General features: G+C 42.0%; 1 protein-coding gene and 1 non-coding gene across 2 annotated transcripts; one reads left to right on the top strand and one right to left on the bottom strand.

The window, feature by feature from the left end:
- Positions 1 to 821: 821 nt before the first annotated feature.
- On the top strand, positions 822 to 11,549 carry AICDA (activation induced cytidine deaminase). Its single transcript, XM_004052658.5, has 5 exons — positions 822 to 921; positions 6,716 to 6,863; positions 8,242 to 8,512; positions 8,807 to 8,922; positions 9,368 to 11,549. Exons 1-5 carry the CDS (start codon positions 914 to 916, stop codon positions 9,419 to 9,421), a joined length of 597 nt encoding a protein of 198 aa, XP_004052706.1. The 5' UTR covers positions 822 to 913; the 3' UTR covers positions 9,422 to 11,549.
- A 4,526-nt stretch (positions 11,550 to 16,075) lies between these two features.
- Positions 16,076 to 16,207, bottom strand: LOC115930342 (small Cajal body-specific RNA 11). The gene has a single exon (XR_004066980.2).
- Between the last annotated feature and the right edge of the window lie 9,461 nt (positions 16,208 to 25,668).

Raw genomic sequence — 25,668 nt, 5'->3', positions numbered from 1 at the left:
GTAGGAGAGAGAAAGAAAATCTTTAATAGACCAAGTTCTATGACAGCACAAAATTAAAGTCTTTTATTTGAAGATCTTAGCCTGTTTTCCAAATTCAATGCAGCCAATTAGACAGTGATTCTGTCTGGTGAAACAAGCATTTTTGTATTTTGGGGGGACTGCTGCTGCTTCTGACTCCAAATTAAGGATTTTTTTTTTTTTTTCTAAAAAAGATGGCTCATGCAAAAATCACTCTTTGGTGTAAATATCTAGTCTTCAAGCAATTCTTGTAATGCAATCAGAAAGAAAAAAATCCATGGTTTGGGAGGCAACATTTTTGTGTTCTAAATTCTATATAACTGAGTTCATTTGCTTAACTGCAAAGCAGGAGCTGTTAGTGCCTGTCTGTACTGAGGTTCAGAGATACTGTGGGAATATGGGGGAATTAGAGGCTTTCTGAGTGCTCTTCAACACAGTAACCCAAGAAGCTATTTAAATGCTCTTTAAGGTATTTACATAAATATTACTATTCTCATTGTGCTTTTATTTTGTGTTATCATGATTATAATTGAAGTGTCTACTGTTACTGCCTCCTGATCTTTGCTAGCTATGGAGCATGGACTGGACTTTTAGAGCAGCAGCCCCAAAGGAACCTAAACATTAAAGCAGAGCTGCCCTCAATGGTTTAACCTGTGTGACTCTGCCTATGACAGCCCCACCCACCCATCTTCACTGGATCCAAATCAGGAGCAAGGCCGTTGGGGTACCTGGTGGGGGTGATGCTGTCAGGGGAGGAGCCCAAAAGGGCAAGCTCAAATTTGAATGTGAAGGGCCAATGCACTGTCAGACTGAGACAGAGAACCATCATTAATTGAAGTGAGATTTTTCTGGCCTGAGACTTGCAGGGAGGCAAGAAGACACTCTGGACACCACTATGGACAGGTAAAGAGGCAGTCTCCTCGTGGGTGATTGCACCGGCCTTCCTCTCAGAGCAAATCTGAGTAATGAGACTGGTAGCTATCCCTTTCTCTCATATAACTGTCTGACTGATAAGATCAGCTTGATCAATATGCATATATTTTTTTTGATCTGTCTCCTTTTCTTCTATTCAGATCTTATATGCTGTCAGCCCAATTCTTTCTGTTTCAGACTTCTCTCGATTTCTCTCTTTTTCATGTGGCAAAAGAAGTAGTGCGTACAATGTACTGATTCGTCCTGAGATTTGTACCATGGTTGAAACTAATTTATGGTAATAATATTAACATAGCAAATCTTTAGAGACTCAAATCATGAAAAGGTAATAGCAGTACTGTACTAAAAACGGTAGTGTTAATTTTCGTAATAATTTTGTAAATATTCAACAGTAAAACAACTTGAAGACACACTTTCCTAGGGAGACGTTACTGAAATAATTTAGCTGTAGTAAGAAAATTTGTAATTTTAGAAATGCCAAGCATTCTAAATTAATTGCTTGAAAGTCACTATGATTGTGTCCATTATAAGGAGAAAAATTCATTCAAGCAAGTTATTTAATGTTAAAGGCCCAATTGTTAGGCAGTTAATGGCACTTTTACTATTAACTAATCTTTCCATTTGTTCAGATGTAGCTTAACTTACCTCTTAGGTGTGAATTTGGTTAAGGTCCTCATAATGTCTTTATGTGCAGTTTTTGATAAGTTATTGTCATAGAACTTATTCTATTCCTACATTTATGATTACTATGAATGAATGAGAATAACACCTAATCCTTATATGTTACCTCAATTTAACTCCTTTATAAAGAACTTACATGACAGAATAAAGATTAAAAAAAAATTTTTTTTTTGTAGAGACAGGGTCTTAGACCAGCCCAGGCTGCTCTCTAAGTCCTGGCCCAAGCAATCCTCCTGCCTGGGCCTCCTAAAGTGCTGGAATTATAGACATGAGCCATCACATCCAATATACAGAATAAAGATTTTTAATGGAGGATTTAATGTTCTTCAGAAAATTTTCTTGAGGTCAGACAATGTCAAATGTCTCCTCAGTTTACACTGAGATTTTGAAAACAAGTCTGAGCTATAGGTCCTTGTGAAGGGTCCACTGGAAATATTTGTTCAAAGTAAAATGCAAAGCAAAGGTAAAATCAGCAGTTGAAATTCAGAGAAAGACAGAAAAGGAGAAAAGATGAAATTCAACAGGACAGAAGGGAAATATATTATCATTAAGGAGGACAGTATCTGTAGAGCTCATTAGTGATGGCAAAATGACTTGGTCAGGATTATTTTTAACCCGCTTGTTTCTGGTTTGCACGGCTGGGGATGCAGCTAGGGTTCTGCCTCAGGGAGCACAGCTGTCCAGAGCAGCTGTCAGCCTGCAAGCCTGAAACACTCCCTCGGCAAAGTCCTTCCTACCCAGGACAGAAATGACGAGAACAGGGAGCTGGAAACAGGCCCCTAACCAGAGAAGGGAAGTAATGGATCAACAAAGTTAACTAGCAGGTCAGGATCACGCAATTCATTTCACTCTGACTGGTAACATGTGACAGAAACAGTGTAGGCTTATTGTATTTTCATGTAGAGTAGGACCCAAAAATCCACCCAAAGTCCTTTATCTATGCCACATCCTTCTTATCTATACTTCCAGGACACTTTTTCTTCCTTATGATAAGGCTCTCTCTCTCTCCACACACACACACACACACACACACACACACACAAACACACACCCTGCCAACCAAGGTGCATGTAAAAAGATGTAGATTCCTCTGCCTTTCTCATCTACACAGCCCAGGAGGGTAAGTTAATATAAAAGGGATTTATTGGTAAGAGATGATGCTTAATCTGTTTAACACTGGGCCTCAAAGAGAGAATTTCTTTTCTTCTGTACTTATTAAGCACCTATTATGTGTTGAGCTTATATATACAAAGGGTTATTATATGCTAATATAGTAATAGTAATGGTGGTTGGTACTATGGTAATTACCATAAAAATTATTATCTTTTTAAAATAAAGCTAATTATTATTGGATCTTTTTTAGTATTCATTTTATGTTTTTTATGTTTTTGGTTTTTTAAAAGACAATCTCACCCTGTTACCCAGGCTGGAGTGCAGTGGTGCAATCATAGCTTTCTGCAGTCTTGAACTCCTGGGCTCAAGCAATCCTCCTGCCTTGGCCTCCCAAAGTGTTGGGATACAGTCATGAGCCACTGCATCTGGCCTAGTATCCATTTAGATTAAAATATGCATTTTAAATTTTAAAATAATATGGCTAATTTTTACCTTATATAATGTGTATACTGGTAATAAATCTAGTTTGCTGCCTAAGGTTTAAAGTGCTTTCCAATAAGCTTCATGTATGTGAGGGGAGACATTTAAACCGACACAGACAGCCGGGTGTGGTGGCTCACGCCTGTAATCCCAGCACTCTGGAAGGCTGAGGTGGGTGGATCACTTGAGCCCTGGAGTTCAAGACCAGCCTGAGCAACATGGCAAAACCCTGTTTAGCCGGGCATGGTGGCATGTGCCTGTGGTCCCAGCTACTAGGGGGCTGAGGCAGGAGAATCGTTGGAGCCCAGGAGGTCAAGGCTGCACTGAGCAGTGCTTGCGCCACTGCACTCCAGCCTGGGTGACAGGACCAGATCTTGCCTCAAAAAAATAAGAAGAAAAATTAAAAATAAATGGAAACAACTACAAAGAGCTGCTGTCCTAGATGAGCTACTTAGTTAGGCTGATATTTTGGTATTTAACTTTTAAAGTCAGGGTCTGTCACCTGCACTACATTATTAAAATATCAATTCTCAATGTATATCCACACAAAGACTGGTACGTGAATGTTCATAGTACCTTTATTCACAAAACCCCAAAGTAGAGACTATCCAAATATCCATCAACAAGTGAACAAATAAACAAAACGTGCTATATCCATGCAATGGAATACCACCCTGCAGTACAAAGGAAGAAGCTACTTGGGGATGAATCCCAAAGTCATGACGCTAAATGAAAGAGTCAGACATGAAGGAGGAGATAACGTATGCCATACGAAATTCTAGAAAATGAAAGTAACTTATAGTTACAGAAAGCAAATCAGGGCAGGCATAGTGGCTCAGGCCTGTAATCCCAGCACTTTGAGAGGCCACGTGGGAGGACTGCTAGAACTCAGGAGTTCAAGACCAGCCTGGGCAACACAGTGAAACTCCATTCTCCACAAAAATGGGAAAAAAAGAAAGCAAATCAGTGGTTGTCCTGTGGGGAGGGGAAGGACTGCAAAGGGGGAAGAAGCAGCTCTGGTGGGGTGAGAATTATGCATCTTAAATGGGTGAAGTTTACTGTACGTAAATTATACCTCAACGTAAGAATCACTCGTGATTCAGGTTCTGTAACCTGACTGTGGTAGCAGTTTGGGGTGTTTACATCCAAAAATATTCATAGAATTATGCATCTTAAATGGGTGAAGTTTACTGTATGTAAATTATACCTCAATGTAAGAAAAAATAATGAGTAAGAAAAGTTTCAATTCTCTTGCCAGCAAACGTTATTCAAATTCCTGAGCCCTTTACTTCGCAAATTCTCTGCACTTCTGCCCCGTACCACTAGGTGACAGCACTAGCTCCACAAATTGGATAAATGCATTTCTGGAAAAGACTAGGGACAAAATCCAGGCATCACTCGTGCTTTCATATCAACCACCCTGTACAGCTTGTGTTGCTGTTTGCAGCTGCAATGGGGACTCTTGATTTCTTTAAGGAAACTTGGGTTACCAGAGTATTTCCACAAATGCTATTCCAATTAGTGCTTATGATATGCAAGACACTGTGCTAGGAGCCAGAAAACAAAGAGGAGGAGAAATCAGTCATTATGTGGGAACAACATAGCAAGATATTTAGATCATTTTGACTAGTTAAAAAAGCAGCAGAGTACAAAATCACACATGCAATCAGTATAATCCAAATCATGTAAATATGTGCCTGTAGAAAGACTAGAGGAATAAACACAAGAATCTTAACAGTCATTGTCATTAGACACTAAGTCTAATTATTATTATTAGACACTATGATATTTGAGATTTTAAAAATCTTTAATATTTTAAAATTTAGAGCTCTTCTATTTTTCCATAGTATTTAAGTTTGAAAATGATCAAGTATTGTTTTCTTCTTTTTTTTTTTTTTTTTTTTTTTTTTGAGATGGAGTTTTGGTCTTGTTGCCCATGCTGGAGTGGAATGGCGTGACCATAGCTCACTGCAACCTCCACCTCCTGGGTTCAGGCAAAGCTGTCGTCTCAGCCTCCCGGGTAGATGGGATTACAGGCGCCCACCACCACACTCGGCTAATGTTTGTATTTTTAGTAGAGATGGGGTTTCACCATGTTGGCCAGGCTGGTCTCGAACTCCTGACCTCAGAGGATCCACCTGCCTCAGCCTCCCAAAGTGCTGGGATTACAGGTGTAGGCCACTGCGCCCGGCCAAGTATTGCTCTTATACATTAAAAAACAGGTGTGAGCCACTGCGCCCAGCCAGGTATTGCTCTTATACATTAAAAAATAGGCCAGTGCAGTGGCTCACGCCTGTAATCCCAGCACTTTGGGAAGCCGAGGCGGGCAGAACACCTGAGGTCAGGAGTCCAAGGCCAGCCTGGCCAAGATGGTGAAACCCCGTCTCTATTAAAAATACAAACATTACCTGGGCATGATGGTGGGCGCCTGTAATCCCAGCTACTCAGGAGGCTGAGGCAGGAGGATCTGCTGAGCCTGGCAGATTTGCCTGAGCCTGGGAGGTTGAGGCTACAGTAAGCCAAGATCATGCCAGTATACTTCAGCCTGGGCGACAAAGTGAGACCGTAACAACAACAAAAAAAAAATTAAAAAAAGAAATTTAGATCAAGGTCCAACTGTAAAAAGTGGCCTAAACACCACATTAAAGAGTTTGGAGTTTATTCTGCAGGCAGAAGAGAACCATCAGGGGGTCCTCAGCATGGGAATGGCATGGTGCACCTGGGATTTTGTGAGATCATGGTGGTGACAGTGTGGGGAATGTTATTTTGGAGGGACTGGAGGCAGACAGACCGGTTAAAAGGCCAGCACAACAGATAAGGAGGAAGAAGATGGGGCTTGGACCGAAGCAGAGAACAGCAAACAGGGAAGGTACAAATTCAAGAAATATTGGGGGGTTTGAATCAACACATTTAGATGATTAATTAAATATGAGGACTGAGGAAGAAGAAATGAGTCAAGGACGGTTCCAGGCTGCTAGGCTGCTTACCTGAGGTGGCAAAGTCGGGAGGAGTGGCAGTTTAGGACAGGGGGCAGTTGAGGAATATTGTTTTGATCATTTTGAGTTTGACGTACAAGTTGGACACTTAGGTAAAGACTGGAGGGGAAATCTGAATATACAATTATGGGACTGAGGAACAAGTTTATTTTATTTTTTTTTGTTTGTTTTCTTGTTGAAGAACAAATGTAATTGTAATCCCAAGTCATCAGCATCTAGAAGACAATGGCAGGAGGTGACTGTCTTGTGGGTAAGGGTTTGGGGTCCTTGATGAGTATCTCTCAATTGGCCTTAAATACAAGCAGGAAAAGGAGTTTATGATGGATTCCAGGCTCAGCACGGCTCAGGAGGGCTCAGGCAGCCAGCAGAGGAAGTCAGAGCATCTTCTTTGGTTTAGCCCAAGTAATGACTTCCTTAAAAAGCTGAAGGAAAATCCAGAGTGACCAGATTATAAACTGTACTCTTGCATTTTCTCTCCCTCCACTCACCCACAGCCTCTTGATGAACCGGAGGAAGTTTCTTTACCAATTCAAAAATGTCCGCTGGGCTAAGGGTCGGCGTGAGACCTACCTGTGCTATGTAGTGAAGAGGCGGGACAGTGCTACATCCTTTTCACTGGACTTTGGTTATCTTCGCAATAAGGTATCAATTAAAGTCGGCTTTGCAAGCAGTTTAATGGTCAACTGTCAGTGCTTTTAGAGCCACCTGCTGATGGTATTACTTCCATCCTTTTTTGGCATTTGTGTCTCTATCACATTCCTCAAATCCTTTTTTTTCTTTCTTTTTCCATTTCCATGCACCCATATTAGACATGGCCCAAAATATGTGATTTAATTCCTCCCCGGTAATGCTGGGCACCCTAATGCCGCTCCTTCCTTCAGTGCCAAGAACAACTGCTCCCAAACTGTTTACCAACTTTCCTCAGCATCTGAATTGCCTTTGAGATTAATTAAGCTAAAAGCATTTTTATATGGGAGAATATTATCAGCTTGTCCAAGCAAAAATTTTAAATGTGAAAAACAAATTGTGTCTTAAGCATTTTTGAAAATTAAGGAAGAAGAATTTGGGAAAAAATTAACGGTGGCTCAATTCTGTTTTCCAAATGATTTCTTTTCCCTCCTACTCACATGGGTCGTAGGCCAGTGAATACATTCAACATGGCGATCCCCAGAAAACTCAGAGAAGCCTCGCTGATGATTAATTAAATTGATCTTTTGGCTACCTGAGAGAATTACATTTCCAAGAGACTTCTTCACCAAAATCCAGATGGGTTTACATAAACTTCTGCCCACGGGTATCTCCTCTCTCCTAACACGCTGTGACGTCTGGGCTTGGTGGAATCTCAGGGAAGCATCCATGGGGTGGAAGGTCATCGTCTGGCTCATTGTTTGATGGTTATATTACCATGCAATTTTCTTTGCCTACATTTGTATTGAATACATCCCAATCTCCTTCCTATTTGGTGACATGACACATTCCATTTCAGAAGGCTTTGATTTTATCAAGCACTTTCATTTACTTCTCATGGCAGTGCCTATTACTTCTCTTACAACACCCATCTGTCTGCTTTACCAAAATCTATTTCCCCTTTTCAGATCCTCCCAAATGGTCCTCATAAACTGTCCTGCCTCCACCTAGTGGTCCAGGTATATTTCCACAATGTTACATCAACAGGCACTTCTAGCCATTTTCCTTCTCAAAAGGTGCAAAAAACAACTTCATAAACACAAATTAAATCTTCGGTGAGGTAGTGTGATGCTGCTTCCTCCCAACTCAGCGCACTTCGTCTTCCTCATTCCACAAAAACCCATAGCCTTCCTTCACTCTGCAGGACTAGTGCTGCCAAGGGTTCAGCTCTACCTACTGGTGTGCTCTTTTGAGCAAGTTGCTTAGCCTCTCTGTAACACAAGGACAATAGCTGCAAGCATCCCCAAAGATCACTGTAGGAGACAATGACTAAGGCTACCAGAACCGCAATAAAAGTCAGTGAATTTTAGCGTGGTCCTCTCTGTCTCTCCAGAACGGCTGCCACGTGGAATTGCTCTTCCTCCGCTACATCTCGGACTGGGACCTAGACCCTGGCCGCTGCTACCGCGTCACCTGGTTCACCTCCTGGAGCCCCTGCTACGACTGTGCCCGACATGTGGCCGACTTTCTGCGAGGGAACCCCAACCTCAGTCTGAGGATCTTCACCGCGCGCCTCTACTTCTGTGAGGACCGCAAGGCTGAGCCCGAGGGGCTGCGGCGGCTGCACCGCGCCGGGGTGCAGATAGCCATCATGACCTTCAAAGGTGCGAAAGGGCCTTCCGCGCAGGCGCAGTGCAGCAGCCCGCATTCGGGATTGCGATGCAGAATGAAGGAATTAGTGGGGAAGTTCGAGGGGAAGAAGTGGGCGGGGATTCTGGTTCACCTCTGGAGCCGAAATTAAAGATTAGAAGCAGAGAAAAGAGTGAACGGCTCAGAGACAAGGCCCCGAGGAAATGAGAAAATGGGGCCAGGGTTGCTTTCTTTCCCCTCGATTTGGAACCTGAACTATCTTCTACCCCTATATCCCCGCCTTTTTTTCCTTTTTTTTTTTTTTTAAGATTATTTTTACTGCTGGAATACTTTTGTAGAAAACCATGAAAGAACTTTCAAAGCCTGGGAAGGGCTGCATGAAAATTCAGTTCGTCTCTCCAGACAGCTTCGGCGCATCCTTTTGGTAAGGGGCTTCCTTGCTTTTTAAATTTTCTTTCTTTCTCTATAGTCTTTTTTGGAGTTTCGTATACTTCTTATATTTTCTTATTGTTTAATCACTCTCAGTTTACTTTATTTCTCCTCCACATCAGCTTTTTCTTCTGCTGTTTCACCATTCAGAGCCCTCTGCTAAGGTTCCTTTTCCCTCCCTTTTCTTTCTTTTGTTGTTTCACATCTTTAAATTTCTGTCTCTCCCCAGGGTTGCGTTTCCTTCCTGGTCAGAATTCTTTTCTCCTTTTTTTTTTTTTTTTAAACAAACAAACAAAAAACCCAAAAAAACTCTTTCCCAATTTACTTTCTTCCAACATGTTACAAAGCCATCCACTCAGTTTAGAAGCCTCTCCGGCCCCACCGACCCCCAACCCAGTTTTGAAGCCATTCACTCAATTTGCTTCTCTCTTTCTCTACAGCCCCTGTATGAGGTTGATGACTTACGAGACGCATTTCGTACTTTGGGACTTTGATAGCAACTTCCAGGAATGTCACACACGATGAAATATCTCTGCTGAAGACAGTGGATAAAAAACAGTCCTTCAAGTCTTCTCTGTTTTTCTTCTTCAACTCTCACTTTCTTAGAGTTTACAGAAAAAATATTTATATATGACTCTTTAAAAAGATCTATGTCTTGAAAATAGAGAAGGAACACAGGCCTGGCCAGGGACGTGCTGCAATTGGTGCAGTTTTGAATGCAACATTGTCCCCTACTGGGAATAACAGAACTGCAGGACCTGGGAGCATCCTAAAGTGTCAACGTTTTTCTATGACTTTTAGGCAGGATGAGAGCAGAAGGTAGATCCTAAAAAGCATGGTGAGAGGATCAAATGTGTTTATATCAACATCCTTTATTATTTGATTCATTTGAGTTAACAGTGGTGTTAGTGATAGATTTTTCTATTCTTTTCCCTTGACGTTTACTTTCAAGTAACACAAACTCTTCCATCAGGCCATGATCTATAGGACCTCCTAATGAGAGTATCTGGGTGATTGTGACCCCAAACCATCTCTCCAAAGCATTAATATCCAATCATGCGCTGTATGTTTTAATCAGCAGAAGCATGTTTTTATGTTTGTACAAAAGAAGATTGTTATGGGGAGGGATGGAGGTATAGACCATGCATGGTCACCTTCAAGCTACTTTAATAAAGGATCTTAAAATGGGCAGGAGGACTGTGAACAAGACACCCTAATAATGGGTTGATGTCTGAAGTAGCAAATCTTCTGGAAACGCAAACTCTTTTAAGGAAGTCCCTAATTTAGAAACACCCACAAACTTCACATATCATAATTAGCAAACAATTGGAAGGAAGTTGCTTGAATGTTGGGAAGAGGAAAATCTATTGGCTCTCGTGGGTCTCTTCATCTCAGAAATGCCAATCAGGTCAAGGTTTGCTACATTTTGTATGTGTGTGATGCTTCTCCCAAAGGTATATTAACTATATAAGAGAGTTGTGACAAAACAGAACGATGAAGCTGCGAACCGTGGCACACGCTTATAGTTCGGCTGCTTGGGAGGTTGAGGAGGGAGGATGGCTTGAACACAGGTGTTCAAGGCCAGCCTGGGCAACATAACAAGACCCTGTCTCTTAAAAAAAAAAAAAAAAAAAAAAAAAAAAAAGAGAGAGGGCCTGGCGTGGTGGCTCACGCCTGTAATCCCAGCACTTTGGGAGGCCGAGCCGGGCGGATCACCTGTGGTCAGGAGTTTGAGACCAGCCTGGCCAACATGGCAAAACCCCGTCTGTACTAAAAATACAAAAATTAGCCAGGCGTGGTAGCAGGCACCTGTAATCCCAGCTACTCGGGAGGCTGAGGCAGGAGAATCGCTTGAACCCAGGAGGTGGAGGTTGCAGTGAGCCGAGGTTGTGCCGTTGCACTCCAGCCTGGGCGACAAGAGCAAGACTCTGTCTCAGAAAAAAAAAAAAAAAAAAAAAAAGAGAGAGAGAGAGAGAAAGAGAACAATATTTGGGAGAGAAGGATGGGGAAGCATTGCAAGGAAATTGTGCTTTGTCCAACAAAATGTAAGGAGCCAATAAGGGATCCCTATTTGTCTCTTTTGGTGTCTATTTGTCCCTAACAATTGTCTTTGATAGTGAGAAAAATATTCAGAATAACCATATCCCTGTGCAGTTATTACCTAGCAACCCTTGCATTGAAGATGAGCAGATCCACAGGAAAACTTGAATGCACAACTGTCTTATTTTAATCTTATTGTACATAAGTTTGTAAAAGAGTTAAAAATTGTTACTTCATGTATTCATTTATATTTTATATTATTTTGCATCTAATGATTTTTTATTAACATGATTTCCTTTTCTGATATATTGAAATGGATTCTCAAAGCTTCATAAATTTATAACTTTAGAAATGATTCTAATAACAATGTATGTAATTGTAACATTGCAGTAATGGTGCTACGAAGCCATTTCTCTTGATTTTTAGTAAACTTTTATGACAGCAAATTTGCTTCTGGCTCACTTTCAATCAGTTAAATAAATGATAAATAATTTTGGAAGCTGTGAAGATAAAATACCAAATAAAATAATATAAAAGTGATTTATATGAAGTTAAAATAAAAAATCAGTATGATGGAATAAACTTGAGAGTCCAGAAGTTATCCCATACATCTGTAATCAACTAATTTCTCACAAGGGTGTAAGGACCATTCAATGGAGAAAAAATGATCTTCTCAACAAATGGTGCTGAGCTAATTGGATATTACGTGCAAAGGAATGAATTTGAGTCTCTACTACACACCGTATATAAAAATTAACTAAAAATTCATCAAATACCTAAATATTAGAGACTAAATTATAAACCTTAGAGAGAAACATAGGTAAAAATTTTTATGGCTTTAGATTAGGCAACAGCTTCTTAATTATGACATCAAAAGCACAAGCAACCAAAGACAAAAATAAATAAGTTGGACTTCATCGAAATTAAAAATCTTCGTGCATCAAAGGACACTTAGTAAGAAAGTGAAAAGACAACCCACAGAAGTGGGAGAAAACACTTGCAAATCATATATCTGATAAGGGTTGTGATATTATGATATATATATAGGTTTTTGTCCATAGTTCCTGGCTTATAAACCCCCTCACCCTTGTTACAGTCATTTGTTATAAGGTTGGATGGTTTAGGCCTCAGAAGCAAAACTCTCTGACCTTCTCCAGCCCTCCTGTCTCTGGCCCCTCATTCTTCCCTGAGGCCACCTAGAAACTAGAATCTCTCTTCCACAAGGTGGTCAAAGAAACCAGCACCTCCTTTCCCCCAAACCAGTCATAAAACCTAAAAATATTACTCTAATTCCCCCTCCTTTCCATATAAGCACTGGCTATAAAGAAATAATCTGACTGGGCATGATGGTTACGCCTGTAATCCCAGCATTATGGGAGGCCGAGGCGGGCAGGTGCCCTGAGCCTTGGAGTTCAAGACCAGCCTGGGCAACACAGTGAGACCCCATCTCTACAAAACTTAGCCAGGCATGGTAGCACACATCTGTAGTCCCAGCTACTCTTGAGGCTGTCTCAAAAACAAAAAATAAACAAAAAACTGACCTATCTTGTTGGATTGTAGATCACGAGACCCTCATTCCAGACAGGGTCCTGCCCATATCCTGGGTGAAGGAATGCTGCACAGAGAGGCCAAGAAGAATCTGAACAGACACGCCTTACTGGGTTTCCCCAGTCTATCAGCATTAGATCATATCCTTTTTTCTTTTTCTTTTTTGAGACAGAGTCTAGCTCTGTCGCCCAGGCTGGAGTGCAGTGGCGCGGTCTCGGCTCACTACAACCTCCGCCTCCTGGGCTTAAGCAATTCTACTGCCTCAGCCTCCAGAGTAGCTGGGACTACAGGCGCCTGCCACCACGCCTGGCTAATTTTTGTATTTTTAGTAGAGATGGGGATTCACCAAATTGGTTAGGCTGGTCTCAAACTCCTGACCTCGGGTGATCTGCCCACCTCGGCCTCCCAAAATGCTGGGGTTACAGGTGTGAGCCACTGTGGCTGGCCTTGATCATACCCTTTTTTCTAATCACAATTTTACATGGTTGTCCACGCTTCAGTTATGCCTATCCAATGAAGTCTCCATAAAGCCCAAGAGGACAGGGTTTAGGGAGCTTTCAGAGAGCTAAACACAAGAAGGTAAACAAAAACTCACCCATGTCTACAGTGCAGGTCTACAGAAAAATACAAAAACAAAAACAAAAAAAATCCAAACTCATCTGTGTCCTGGGAGGGTGGCGTACCAGAACTCGGGGGTGGGTATACAAGTTTCTGTGCTCAGGACCCTTCCAGACCTCACCCTATGTATCTCTTCATCTGGCTGTTTGTGTCATTATCCTTTGTAATAAACCAGTAAACATAAGTATTTCCCTGAGTTCTGTGGGCAGTCCTAATGAATTAATCAAACCCAACAAAGGTCATGGGAACCCCAACTTGAAGTAACTGGTCAGCAGTTCCAGAGGCCTGGACTTGTGACTGGTGGGAGGGTGGGGATGATCTTGTAGGACTGAACCCTCAACCTGTGGGATCTGAAACTATGTCCGGGTAGATAGTGTCTGAATTGAACTGGAAGACACCCAGCTTGTGCGTGCTGCAGAATAGATTGCTTGCATTGATTACAGAAGTGTTCTGTGTTGACTGTTGCTGTGGTATGAGAACAGAGGGAAAAACAGTTTGTGTATTTTTTCTGCTCAAGAGTCTAGTATCCAGAACATATAAAGAACTCTTAGGTTGGACACGGTGGCTAATGTCTGTAATCCCAGAACTTTGGGAGGCTGAGGAGGGAGGATTGCTTGAGCCCAGGAGTTCAAGACTAGCCTGGGAAACATGGTGAGACCCAATGTCTACAAAAAACTTAAAGAAATTAGCTGGACAGGGTGCTGTGAGCCTGTGGTGCCAGATACATAGAAGGCAGAGGCAGATGATCTCTCGAGCCCAGTAAGCCGAGGCTACAGTGAGCCATGTGCACACCACTGTACTCTATCGTGGGTGACAGAGCAAGATTCTGTCTCAAAAAAAAAAAAAAAGAGAGTGAGAGAGAAGAAAACTCTTATAATTCAACAACAACAGACAAACAGCCTCATTTAAAAATGGCCAAATGGCCACTTAAAAGACTTAAGTAGACATTTCTTCAAATATTTACAAATGGCCAATAAGCACATGAAAAGATGCTCAATGTCATTAGTCACCAGGGACATGCAAATTAAAACCACAATGAAGTACTATTTTATACCCACTAGGGTGGCTATAAACAAAGAAACAAAAAAAAAAAAACCCCAATAACGAGTACTGTAGAAATCGGAACCCTCATATATTGGCTGGTGAAAATATAAAATGGTGCCGCAGTTGTGGAAAACAGTTTGGCGGTTCCTCTAAAGTTAAACATAGAATTACCGTATGACCCAGCAACTCTACTCCTGGGTATATATCTAAGAGAATTAGAGACATGTGTTCAAACAAAAACTTGTACAGGAATGTTCAAAAAAGCATATTCATAATGGCCAAAGAGTAGACACACTATCAACTAATGAACAAATAAACAAAAGGTGGTATATCTATCTATACAATGGAATTTTATTCAGCCATAAAAATGAATGAAGTGCTGATGCATGCTACAACATGGATAAACCTTGCAGACATTGTGCTTTGTGAAAGAATTTAGACACAAAAAGTCACTCATTGTATGATTCCACTTATATAAAATGTCCAGAATAGGAAAATCCATAGAGACAGAAAGATCTGTGGTTGTCATGGACTGGAGGGAGGGGGAAATGAGGAGTGTCTACTTAATGGGTATGAGATTTTTCTTTTGAGGGTGATGAAAATAGCCTGGAATTAGATAGTAGAATTATATACATTTTTTAAGTCAGTATGACTTTTTTTGTTTTTTTTTTTTTGAGATAGAGTCTTACTCTATCACCTAGGCTAGAGTACAGTGGCATGATCTTGGCTCACTGCAACCTCTGCCTCCTGGGCTCAGGTGATTCTTGTGTCTCAGACTCCTGAGCAGCTTAAATTACAGGTATGTGCCACCACACCTGGCTAATTTTTGTATTTTCAGAGAGACAGGGTTTCACGATGTTGGCCAGGCTGGTCTCAAACTCTTGGCCTCAAGTGATCTGCCTGCCTCAGCCTCCCAAAGTGCTGGGATTACAGGAGTGAGCTACCGTGCCGGGCCTGTCAGTATGACTTCGAAGTCAAGTAAACCTAAACTAGAGTTCTGGTTCCATGTGACAATGGGTTAGATATTTAATCTCTTTAAAGCCTTAATTTCTTTCCTCTCTGTAAAATGGGTCCATTAATATTAACATTTCACGTATCTTTGGCTTTTGCCTGTATCTCAGCACTTTGGGAGGCTGAGGAGGGTGGATCGCTTGAGCCCAGGAGTTCGAGACCAACCTGGGCAACAGAGCGAAACCTCATCTGTACAAAAATTACAAAAATTAGCTGGGCTTGGTAGCGTGCACTTGTAGTCCCAGCTACTCAGGAGGGCTAAGGTGGGAGGATTGCTTGAGCCCAGGGGGCGGAGGTTGCAGTGAGCCATGATCACACCACTGCACACCAGCCTGGATGACAGAGTGAGATCCTGTCTCGAAATAATAATAATAATAATATTATTATTATTTTTGGTAAGTATTAAATTAGACAATAATAGAAAGCTGATGCTGTCTCCCTGAATGGCACTGCCATCCTTTCTGTTTGCAAGCCAGAAACTTAGAAATTACCCCTGACCTCACCCTCTGCCCCCATGGCTAGTTGTATAAATTTTGTTTTCTAACTATCTCTTGAATTTACGTTTCTCTATCTCCTCTACTATCCCCTGAGAAAGATGAAAAGAAAGCAGCCCCTGACAGTTGAAAGCTGGCTTGATACTCACAGCTAAGACAAATTATTTTCCTATTGGACGTAACAGTCTCCCAACCTCAGAAAGAGTTACTCTAAGACTATGATAAAATAAGAGAAAGCAAAGCCTCTTCATAATTTTTTCTAAATACACAAAACGAACAAACAAATATGTTCACCGTGCCACCCACAAAATATCAAACATAAAATATCAAACATCCCTCTCTTGGCTAAAAATGAATGAGTGCTACATTTTCTTTTTACTTTTTAAATCTTAAATTGGCCTTTTCTGCCAGCCCTATTCTTAGGAGACGGCCCTCCTAAACTGAGAGGGAGATTGCTGTGTGTCCTGCCAGACTACTCTGCTAGGACTGAGCGCAGGGGAGCAGAAATGGCCTAGGCCAGGACAAGTGACTGCTACTTCTTTACCAATTACAGCTTTATCCTTGTTCTAACCTGCCCTCCCTGAGATAATATCTATTCACATCCCCAATTACAGAATTGACCCGATTCCCTAACAACATCTAATCCAGAGCAAATCTTCATTTTATTTGACCCTCCCTCCAAATCACCCGACTGTCATGAGTGGTGTAAGGTTAGAAATAACCAAGTCTATGTATTTTTGTGTGTTTTTACAATGTTAGGATTTTATCAATGTTATTTTAATTACAAAAGTTACAGATTATATGAAGTTCTTAAGGAGGCCATTTTTTTAAAGTACTTTTTGTTTCTTTGGTAGTCAGAGCCGCAGAGACACGGGCTCAAGTCACTTTATAAGTCAGTCAATATTGTAAACCATACATTATTATAGTATATTAAATTAATATATAAAATTATAGGTTAAGTATTTTACGATAAACAAAGTAACATTTAACATTAAAAAAAGAGAGAGAGAGAGAGCTAGGAGAAAGGGTTAATGAACTAGTTTAGTGGGAGTGAAGATGATAAAAGGAGTCCGGGTCTGGGGTGGGTGGTTTGCTGGTCATGTAAGGAAAACTGGGAGGTGGTAGAGCCTTTGGTGGCAGATGCCAGGTTTTTATCATGAGTGACTGCAAGAAAGTGTCACTTAGGATGGCTGTTTTGAGTTGTTATAGGCCTAATCTGTTTCATATTCATAGAGTATTTGGTGAGAACTGATAGTGGAAGAGTGTGTTTGTGTTTTTATCTGGTTGTATGCAGCCTTTAAAAAAAATTAATTTATTAAACAAAACGCGTTATTCTTATTGGCAAAGTGCCCTATGAAATGTAAAATGGCATCTTTTTTAATAAGATGGAGTTAGTTATGTCTTTTTGTTGTTTTTTTTATTCTGAGCTGGAGTCTCACTCTGTTGGAGTGCAATGGCGTGATCTCTGCTCACTGCAACATCTGGCTTCTGGGTTCAAGTGATTCTCCCGCCTCAGCCTCCTGAGTAGCTGGGATTACAGGCATGCACCACCACACCCAGCTAGTTTTTTTTTTTAGTAGAGATGGGGTTTCTCCATATTGGCCAGGCTGGTCTCGAACTTCTGACTTCCAGTGATCCTCCTGCCTTGGCCTCCCAAAGTGCTGGGATTACAGGCATGAGCCACCACGCCCGGCTGGAGTTAGTTATATGAAGGGTGCTCTATATGCTTACCAAAGTCCAACTTCTATTACTCGTTCTTTCTAACACCCTCTTACTGAGACAACTCATAGCTCATGTCTCCCCATGATGTGTGCTCTCCCCTCACTGCAATGAGTAATAGACCCAATTTGTTCAACTCTAGGTGTGCTCCTGGTGCCTTTAGGCTGGAAGCCATTGACACACTTTAGTTGAAGCCATCAATAACTTTTGCTTAGTCTATTGCAATAGTCTGTAATGTTCACTGTTTCTTATACATTACTGAGAATCACTTTGTAATAGAGACAATGACTATTATTATTATTATTATTTTTTGAGACAGACTCTTGCTTTGTCGCTCAGGTTGGAGTGCGGTGGTGTGATCTCAGCTCACTGCAACTTCTGCCTCCTGGGTTCAAGTGATTCTCCTGTCTTGGCCTCCTGAGTAGCTGGAACTACAGGCATGTACCACAATGCCCTGGTAATTTTTTGTATTTTTCATAGAGATGGGGGTTAGCCATGTTGGCCAGGCTGGTCTCGAACTCCTGATCTCAAGTGATCCACCCACTTTGGCCTCTCAAAGTGCTGGGATTACGGGCATGAGCCACCGTGCCCAGCCAACAATAATTATTTTTAAGATTTCATGAGAAATAGAGTTTGTTAATTATTTATTTATTCTTCCAAATATTTGCTGATTACTCCACTATGTGCATAGCATTGTGACATCATGAAGATATATAAAGAAAACTTTTAATTCAAAAAAGTCTCTGCCTTCAATAAGCTTTGGCAATCCATGTACATGGATAAAATATTATATGAAGTTTTAAAATGAAAGTTGGCAGCTGGGCACAGTGGCTCACACCTGTAATCCCAGCACTTTGGGAGGCCGAGGTGGGTGCATCACCTGAGGTCAGGAGTTTGAGACCAGCCTGGCCAATATGGTGAAACCCTGTCTCTACTAAAAATACAAAAATTAGCTGGGCTTGGTGGCGGGCGCCTGTAATCCCAGCTACTTGGGAGGCTGAGGCAGGAGAATCGCTTGAACCCAGGAGGCGGAGGTTGTAGTGAGCCAAGATCGTGCCACTGCACTCCAGCCTGGACAACAAGAGCAAAACTCCATCTCAAAACAAAAAAACAAACAAACAAAAAAAACAAAAAAAAACTTTTCATCACAGAAAGCATTATTCATAGTATTTTGGAATTTTAAGCCTTTATTTCAAACTTTTTTTTTTCTTTTTTTGAGATGGAGACTTGCTCTGTTGCTCAGGCTGGAGTGCAGTGGCATGATCTTGGCTCACTGCAACCTCTGCCTCCCTGCTGGTCAAGCAACTCTCTTGCCTCCTGAGTAGCTGGGATTACAGGCATGCACTACCACGCCTGGCTAATTTTTGTATTTTTGGTAGACACGGGGTTTTGCCATGTTGGCCAGGCTGGTCTCGAACTCCTGACCTCAAGTGATCCGCCTGCCTTGGCCTCCCAAAGTGCTGGGATTACAGGTGTGAGCCACCATGCCCGGTCCTATTTCCAACTTAAAAATTGTGTTATATGACTTACAAATCTAATTTTTTGCATTAAGTGACAACCACTTTCACTTGTTCTTTAATATTGGAGCAACCCAAGATAGAGATTATATTTTTAAAAACAGAATTATTATTTTTTTTGAGACTGAATCTTGCTTTGTTGTGGGGGATAGGTCAGAGTGGTGGAAGAAGCTATAGGGAAAGAAGCAGACTTTTTGAAATGCCAGAAGGCTCTGCAAAGCTTCTGGGGAGAATAAGCTGGAGGCACCTGTTCTCTTACCCTGAGGCAGAGGGCAAGAAATAGGTACAAGGAAGTATAGCGGAATTTATCTAAATAGGCTCGTTTACCCATGTTGCCCAGAAACCATCTTTGGCCAACCCCGAGTGACTGCTCCAGGTAAGGGGGAACAATAATGTTAATTATTTGCAGATTGTGTTTGCTCCAGACTTTCGCATTATGTTTGTACTAAATAAATGCAAGCAGCTCCAGCTGCTCGAGACTGCTTACTCTGCCAGCAGTCCCCTAGCGGCTCTGACACTGCATACCTGTGTCTGAGTATTCCTTTCATCCATCGCTCGGCCAGAGTCTGTGGGACAGATCCGGCATTCTATCACCAAGGCTAGAATGCAATGGTATGATCATAGCTCACTGTGCAGTCCCAAACTCCTAGGGTCAAGCAATCCTCCTACCTCAGTCTTTCAAGTAGCTGGGACTACAAGCATATACCACCATGCCCGACTACTTTTTAAAAAAATATTATTTGTAGAGGCCGGGCGTAGTGGCTCATGCCTGTAATCCCAGCACTTTGGGAGGCCAAGGCAGGAGGATGGCTTGAGCTCAGGAGTTCAAGACCAGCCTGGGCAACATGGTAAAACCCCATCTCTACTAAAAATACAAAAAATTAGCCAGGCGTGGTGGTGCGCGTCTGTATTGCCAGCTACTGGGGAGCCTGAGATGGGAGGAGTGCTTGAGCCCAGGAGGCAGAGGTTGCAGTGAGCCGAGGTCGTACCACTGTACTCCAGCCCCAGTGACAGAGCGAGCCCCTGTCTCAAAATAAGTAAATAAGTAAATAAATAATTTGTAGAGGGCCGGGCACTGTGGTGCACGCCTATAATCCCAGCACTTTGGGAGGCCGAGGCGGGAGGATCACTTGAGCCCAGAAGTTTGAGGCCAGCCTGGGCAACAGAGTGACACCTCGTCTCTATATAGAAAAAAAAATTAATTAATTAAAAAATAATAAAACAAATAAAATATTATTTGTAGAGATGGACACTTGCTATGTTGACCAAGCTGGTCTCAAACTCCTGGCCTCAAAGGATCCTCTTTCCTCAGCCTTCCAGAACACTGGGATTACGGGCCTGAGCTGCCACATCTGGCTAAAAAATCCTATTGGCAAATTTGATTACACTGTTTCCTTCCTTCCTTCCTTCCTTCCTTTCCTTCCTTCCTTCCTTCCTTCTTTCCTTCCCTCCCTCCCTCCCTCCCTCCCTCCTTTCTCCCTTCCCCTCCCTTCCCTTCCCTTCCCTTCCCTTCCCTCCCCTCCCCTCCCCCTTCCCTCCCCTCCCCCATCCTCTCCTGTCCTCTCCTCTCGTTTCCTCTCCTTTCCTTTCCTGGAGTCTTGCTATGTTGCCCAGGCTGGACTCAAACCACTAGGCTCAAGTGATCCTCCTGCCACAGCCTCCCCGGTAGCAGGAACTACAGGCACGCACAACAGCACCCAGCTTACACTAATTTTAATGTTTTAAATTACATCGTGCATATTAACATAAACTCTTTCAACCAGCTTAAATGCTTTACATTGCAGATTTGCAAGTAAATCTAATAAATTAAACCTACAAAACGGCAAAACAAGTTTTCTTAAATATCCTAAATATCGCAATGATGTTAACAGCTCTAATCAAATCTTCTCAGCTCTTTCGTCATTTTTGTTCATTTTATTTTATTTTTTGAGGCGGAGATTTGCTCTCGTTGCCCAGGATGGAGTGCAATGGCACAATCTAGGTTCACTGCAACCTCCGCCTCCTGGGTTCAAGCAATTCTCCTGCCTCAGCCTCCCTAGTAGCTGGGATTACCGGCACCCGCCAGCATGCCCGGCTAATTTTTGTATTTTTAGTAGAGAGAGGGTTTCACCATGTTGGCCAGGCTGGTCTCGAACTCCTGACCTTAGGTGATCCTCCCACTTCAGCCTCCCAAAGTGCTGGGATTACAGGCGTGAGCCACCAAGCCTGGCCCATTTTAGGTACTTCTTTTTAAAGACTAGTCAAGTGCAGCAGTGGGAAGGTAGGGAAAGAATAGAACAAGGAGTTTCATCTGCAACTGTGAACAGTCAATTGAGGTAACTTGCTACCTTTGGATCAGCCAAACTTTTCATCTTAAAATGCCAACATCTAAAAGATCAGATTCAGCCAGATGCAGTGACTCATGCCTGTAATATCAGCCCTTTGGGAGGCTGAGGCGGGAGGATCACTTGAGGTCTGGAGTTTAAGAACAGGCTGGCCAACACGGTGAAACTCTGTCTCTACTAAAAATACAAAAATTAGCCGGGTTTGGTGATGGGTGCCTATAATCCCAGCTACTCAGGAGGCTGAGGCATGAGAATTGCTTGAACCCAAGAGGTGGAGGTTGCTGTGAGCCAAGATCTCACCACAGACCGCCAGCCTGGGCAACAGAGTGAGACTCCATCTTTGAAAAAAAAAAAAAAGCAGCCGGGTGTGCTGACATGTGCTTGTAGTCCTAGCTACTCAGGCTGATGGAGGAGGATTACCTTAGCCTGAGAAATTGAGGCTGCAATGAGCTGTGATTGCACCACTGTACTCAGCCTGGGTGACACAGTGACACCCTGTCTCAAAAAAAAAAAAAAAAAAAACTGGACAAATAATTTGCATAGCTTGATCTCATTTATGTTTTAACGTGTGTGTGTGTGTGTGTAGATAGATAACACACACAGACACATATAGCCTTCTTTTCAAACATATCCATACATATATACATATGCTTAGCAAAAGGGCTAAAGAGAAACTCCAACCTACTAGCTGTGGTTATCTCCAGGAAGACAGAGTAGATGAGAGAAAGAAGCATTGGATACCTTTAATAATTAAAATTAAAGAAAAGAAATACTATTTTAAACTTAGGAAGCAATATAAAATTTCATTAGTCTATATTCTCCAGCATTTTCTTATTACCCTATAGGATATTTCACAGCTTTAAGGAGTTAAGAAAATTTCAGTAAAATTGAAATCTAGCAGAGGAGATGGCGTGGTTCTCTGAGTGTCTAAAAACTGTCCTTCCACATGTAATAGCCTGGGACAGTGATCATAAAGCTACGTCTGTGGGACCCCTGTGCTGTAACATTCCACAGCAATGGGATCAACCTGGATAGGATGGCCTCAAGCGCTCAAGTCCTTGTTCCAACAATGACTTACAAAACATTTTGTGAGGGTTGAGCAATCTATAGGAAAGAGTTTAACAGTCAGGGTTAAACGGGAGAAAGAGCTATATTGGCGTAGGTGGAGCTATATTGGCGTAGGTGGTTATGGGGGATGGCAGGGGAAGTCCCAAATCTGCAGGGGAGGCTGTCAAGAAGGGCAGGCTAGAACTCTAGTACGTGAACAATGCTATATTCCGTAGGTGGAATTTCTTCTTCAGGGAAGCCTCACTTCTGTTCTTAACTTCTTTCAGCTAATTCAGTCAGGCACACCCAATGATCTAGAATCATCTTCCATACCTAAAATCAATGGATTATGAACTTTAGACGTATCTACAAAATACCTCAGAGCAACACCTACATTTGTGTTGGATTGAATAACTGAGATGGCTGTAGTGATTGGCTATTTTTCTGTCTGTTTTTCAGGGACCACACGGCCTCTGTCTCTCTGAATATCTCCTTTTCTCTCTAAGGGTTTCCTCTGCTCACCTCCCTTGGCAGCTGAATTCCTGGCTTACTCAGTTTATGTTCTATAAGATTTTAACTTGCATGCAACCCATCATACCTGCCCCTTTCTTCACTTTCTATTTTACATTCTTAATCCTATAGCTACTGGGCATTTTTTTTCCTCAAATTCCCCAAAGAGGGTCAATATTATTGTCCCTACTCATCTTTTCACCATGAAGAATGTTGATAGTAAGGTGGTAGTGAGAATTAGAATGACAGCTGTAAAACAGTTTATGAAGAATCAACTTGAAGAAGTGAATGACTAGATATGAAAGTTGCAAAAGGAAAGCGAATTAAAAGCAAACCACCATTTTCTACACTGACTGGAGCTTTGCTCCTTTTTAACAGTCATACTCAAAGAACAAATTGCATCTGAGCCTGGGTCTTACCCAGTGGTTGTAATTCCTTGCCTAATTGGCTGTCTTTCCTGTCCCTGGTCCCATAAGCCAGTATGACTCACAAACATGTACCTAATAGCATTTAAACTCAAAGCCCAAATACTAGCTTATGTTTCTTGCCATCACCCCAGGACACTTTTGGCTTATTTCTGTCCTACCTATGCTCTGATGAGCTCTGCTAGGTCTGTATTCTAAACTCTAGTCTCATGGAAATACCTCAATTCTAGTTCTGTTGTTCTAGACTTTTGTTTTTGAGACAGGGCCTGGCTCTGTCACCCAGGCTGGAGTGTCATGGCATGATCTCAGCTTACTGCAGTCTCCATCTGCCAGGCTCAAGGCTTCCCACCTAAGCCTCCCAAGTAGCTAGACTACAGGTATGAGCCACCATGCCAAGCTAATTTTTGCATTTTTTTGTAGAGACAGGATTTCACCATGTTGCCCAGGCTGGTCTTGAACTCCTGAACTCAAACAATCCGCCAACCTTGGCCTGCCAAAGTGCTGGGATTACAGGCACAAGCCACCACGCCCAGCTCTTGTTCTAGACTTTGAATTTCCATGTCTATTCCTGAAATGTGCATGTTGGTTTTCCTCTACTCAGGCTTAGCTCAGCCTTACAGTTTCTGATAAAGTTGTTGTTTTGGGTAGGAACAGAACTCTACAGCACAAAGGCTACAGAATTTAATCTCACTTTCTGGTGACTGTGACTGGCTAGGTTGGCCATATCTTCCTCAAGCAAGGGAGATCATTTGTTTCTGTATCACATATCTTTTGAGCGCCTGCTGTTTGTTGAACCCCATTGTAGGTGCTACGAAGTTAGTGAAACACAGCCTTTCCCTTTAAAAATGCTCCTAGAGGAAGGAGAGACCAACGATACCCAATTCCAAATACAAAATTTGACACCAGCATGCACAGAAAGCACATAGAGGATATCATCTTAAATCAGCTTAAAGGTTCAAAGGCGGCTTACTGGAGCTTATAGCACACTACGGCCTTAAACTCCTGGGCTCAAGCAATCCTCCTGACTTAATCTCCCAAGTAGCTGGGACTACAACCCCGTGCCCCCATGCCTGGCTAATCTAAAATAATTTTTTGAAAGGGGAAGTATTAGTTTGGTGCAAAAGTAATTGCAGTTTTGGCAAAACAGCAATTACTTTTGCACCAACTTAATAACTAAAGTTGAGGATGGTTGTGTGTTCCTCTAGTCCCAGCTACTCAAGAGGCTCAGGCAGGAGGATCACTTGAGTTTGAGGCTGTAGTGTGCTATAATCGTGCCTGTGAATAGCCACTACACTCCAGCCTGGGCAACATAGGGAGATCATGTCTCTAACAAAAAAGTAGGAGTAACTTCATCAAACTTGCAATTTATTTATTTGTTGTTTACGTGGAGATGCTAATGTGACAGAACAAACCTGTTACTTAGAAATATTCTGGCAGCAGTGTGGAGGATGAATTAGAAAGGGTGGACTGGAGACTAAAAGATTTCCTAAATGCTATTGCAGTTAGGCCTGGATAAGAGGGGTAAAGCCTTCATGATAAAAGGAGCTAGTGAATACGGTGCGTGGCGGGTAGCATCTACCTTTGGCTGATGAGTTGGCACAGGTGAGGAGGGGGTCTATCCCAGGCACCAAGAGAGAAAATAGAGGAGAAAAGAAAATAAGGTAATAAAAACAATGAGTTTACTTTGGGACATGCTGACAGGTAAATAATTGTATACGGAGGTATGAGTTGGAAATAATAAATCTGGTGATTATCAGCCTCATATTAATTCAATGAATCCATGCATGCACATGAGGCCCCCAACATGGAAAGTCTGTAGAAATGAAAATGATAGAGGAAGGAGAAGCACAGATATGTGAATTATGGGAGAGGAAAGAATGAGTCTTAGAAGAGATACCCAAAGAGAAAAGGGAAACAAAGGGAGTGGTTTATACAGAGACAAAAAATTAGCAAGTTTTCAGAAAGAGGGAGTGCTTACAGAGAGATAAGATAAAAAGTGCTGATTGAATTTAACAGTATAGAAGTAAATAAGGCATTTAGTAGAGTGGTAAACATATTGGATTGAAGACTGAATGAGCAGTAAAAAATGGGGGATGATGAACAACAATCAGATATTGTTCTTTTGTGAAATTTGTGAGTGAGAGAGAATGATAGGATTTGTATTGTTTATTTTGTCCATTATCATCTTAGACGATTGTCTGAAACATAATAGGCTCTTGATATATGTTGTTCTGATGGACTGATTGAGCATCTTAGACTGAGCTACCAATCAAGCCCATCAACACATTCTTAATTCTCTCAACATTGCTTGGGACCAGGCCATCCCTTCTTTTGCTTGGGCATCCGCACATGGTAAATACCTACTTGCTCCATGGAGGGCAGGACAGTTTTACCCAGCCCAGGTGAGTTGGTGCCTGGTATCAGAGCAGGCCAGGGGACTACAC

The sequence above is a fragment of the Gorilla gorilla genome, chromosome 10, assembly GCF_029281585.2.
Source record: "Gorilla gorilla gorilla isolate KB3781 chromosome 10, NHGRI_mGorGor1-v2.1_pri, whole genome shotgun sequence".
NCBI lineage: Eukaryota > Metazoa > Chordata > Mammalia > Primates > Hominidae > Gorilla > Gorilla gorilla.
This window is presented reverse-complemented; position numbering and strand designations above follow the sequence as displayed.

Bases quoted from the DNA above. Each gene is read 5' to 3' on its own strand.
- AICDA (XM_004052658.5), top strand. The intron at 6,864-8,241 runs GTATCAATTAAA...CTGTCTCTCCAG, and splicing joins TTGGTTATCTTCGCAATAAG to AACGGCTGCCACGTGGAATT. The intron at 8,513-8,806 runs GTGCGAAAGGGC...TTTTTTTTTAAG, and splicing joins AGCCATCATGACCTTCAAAG to ATTATTTTTACTGCTGGAAT.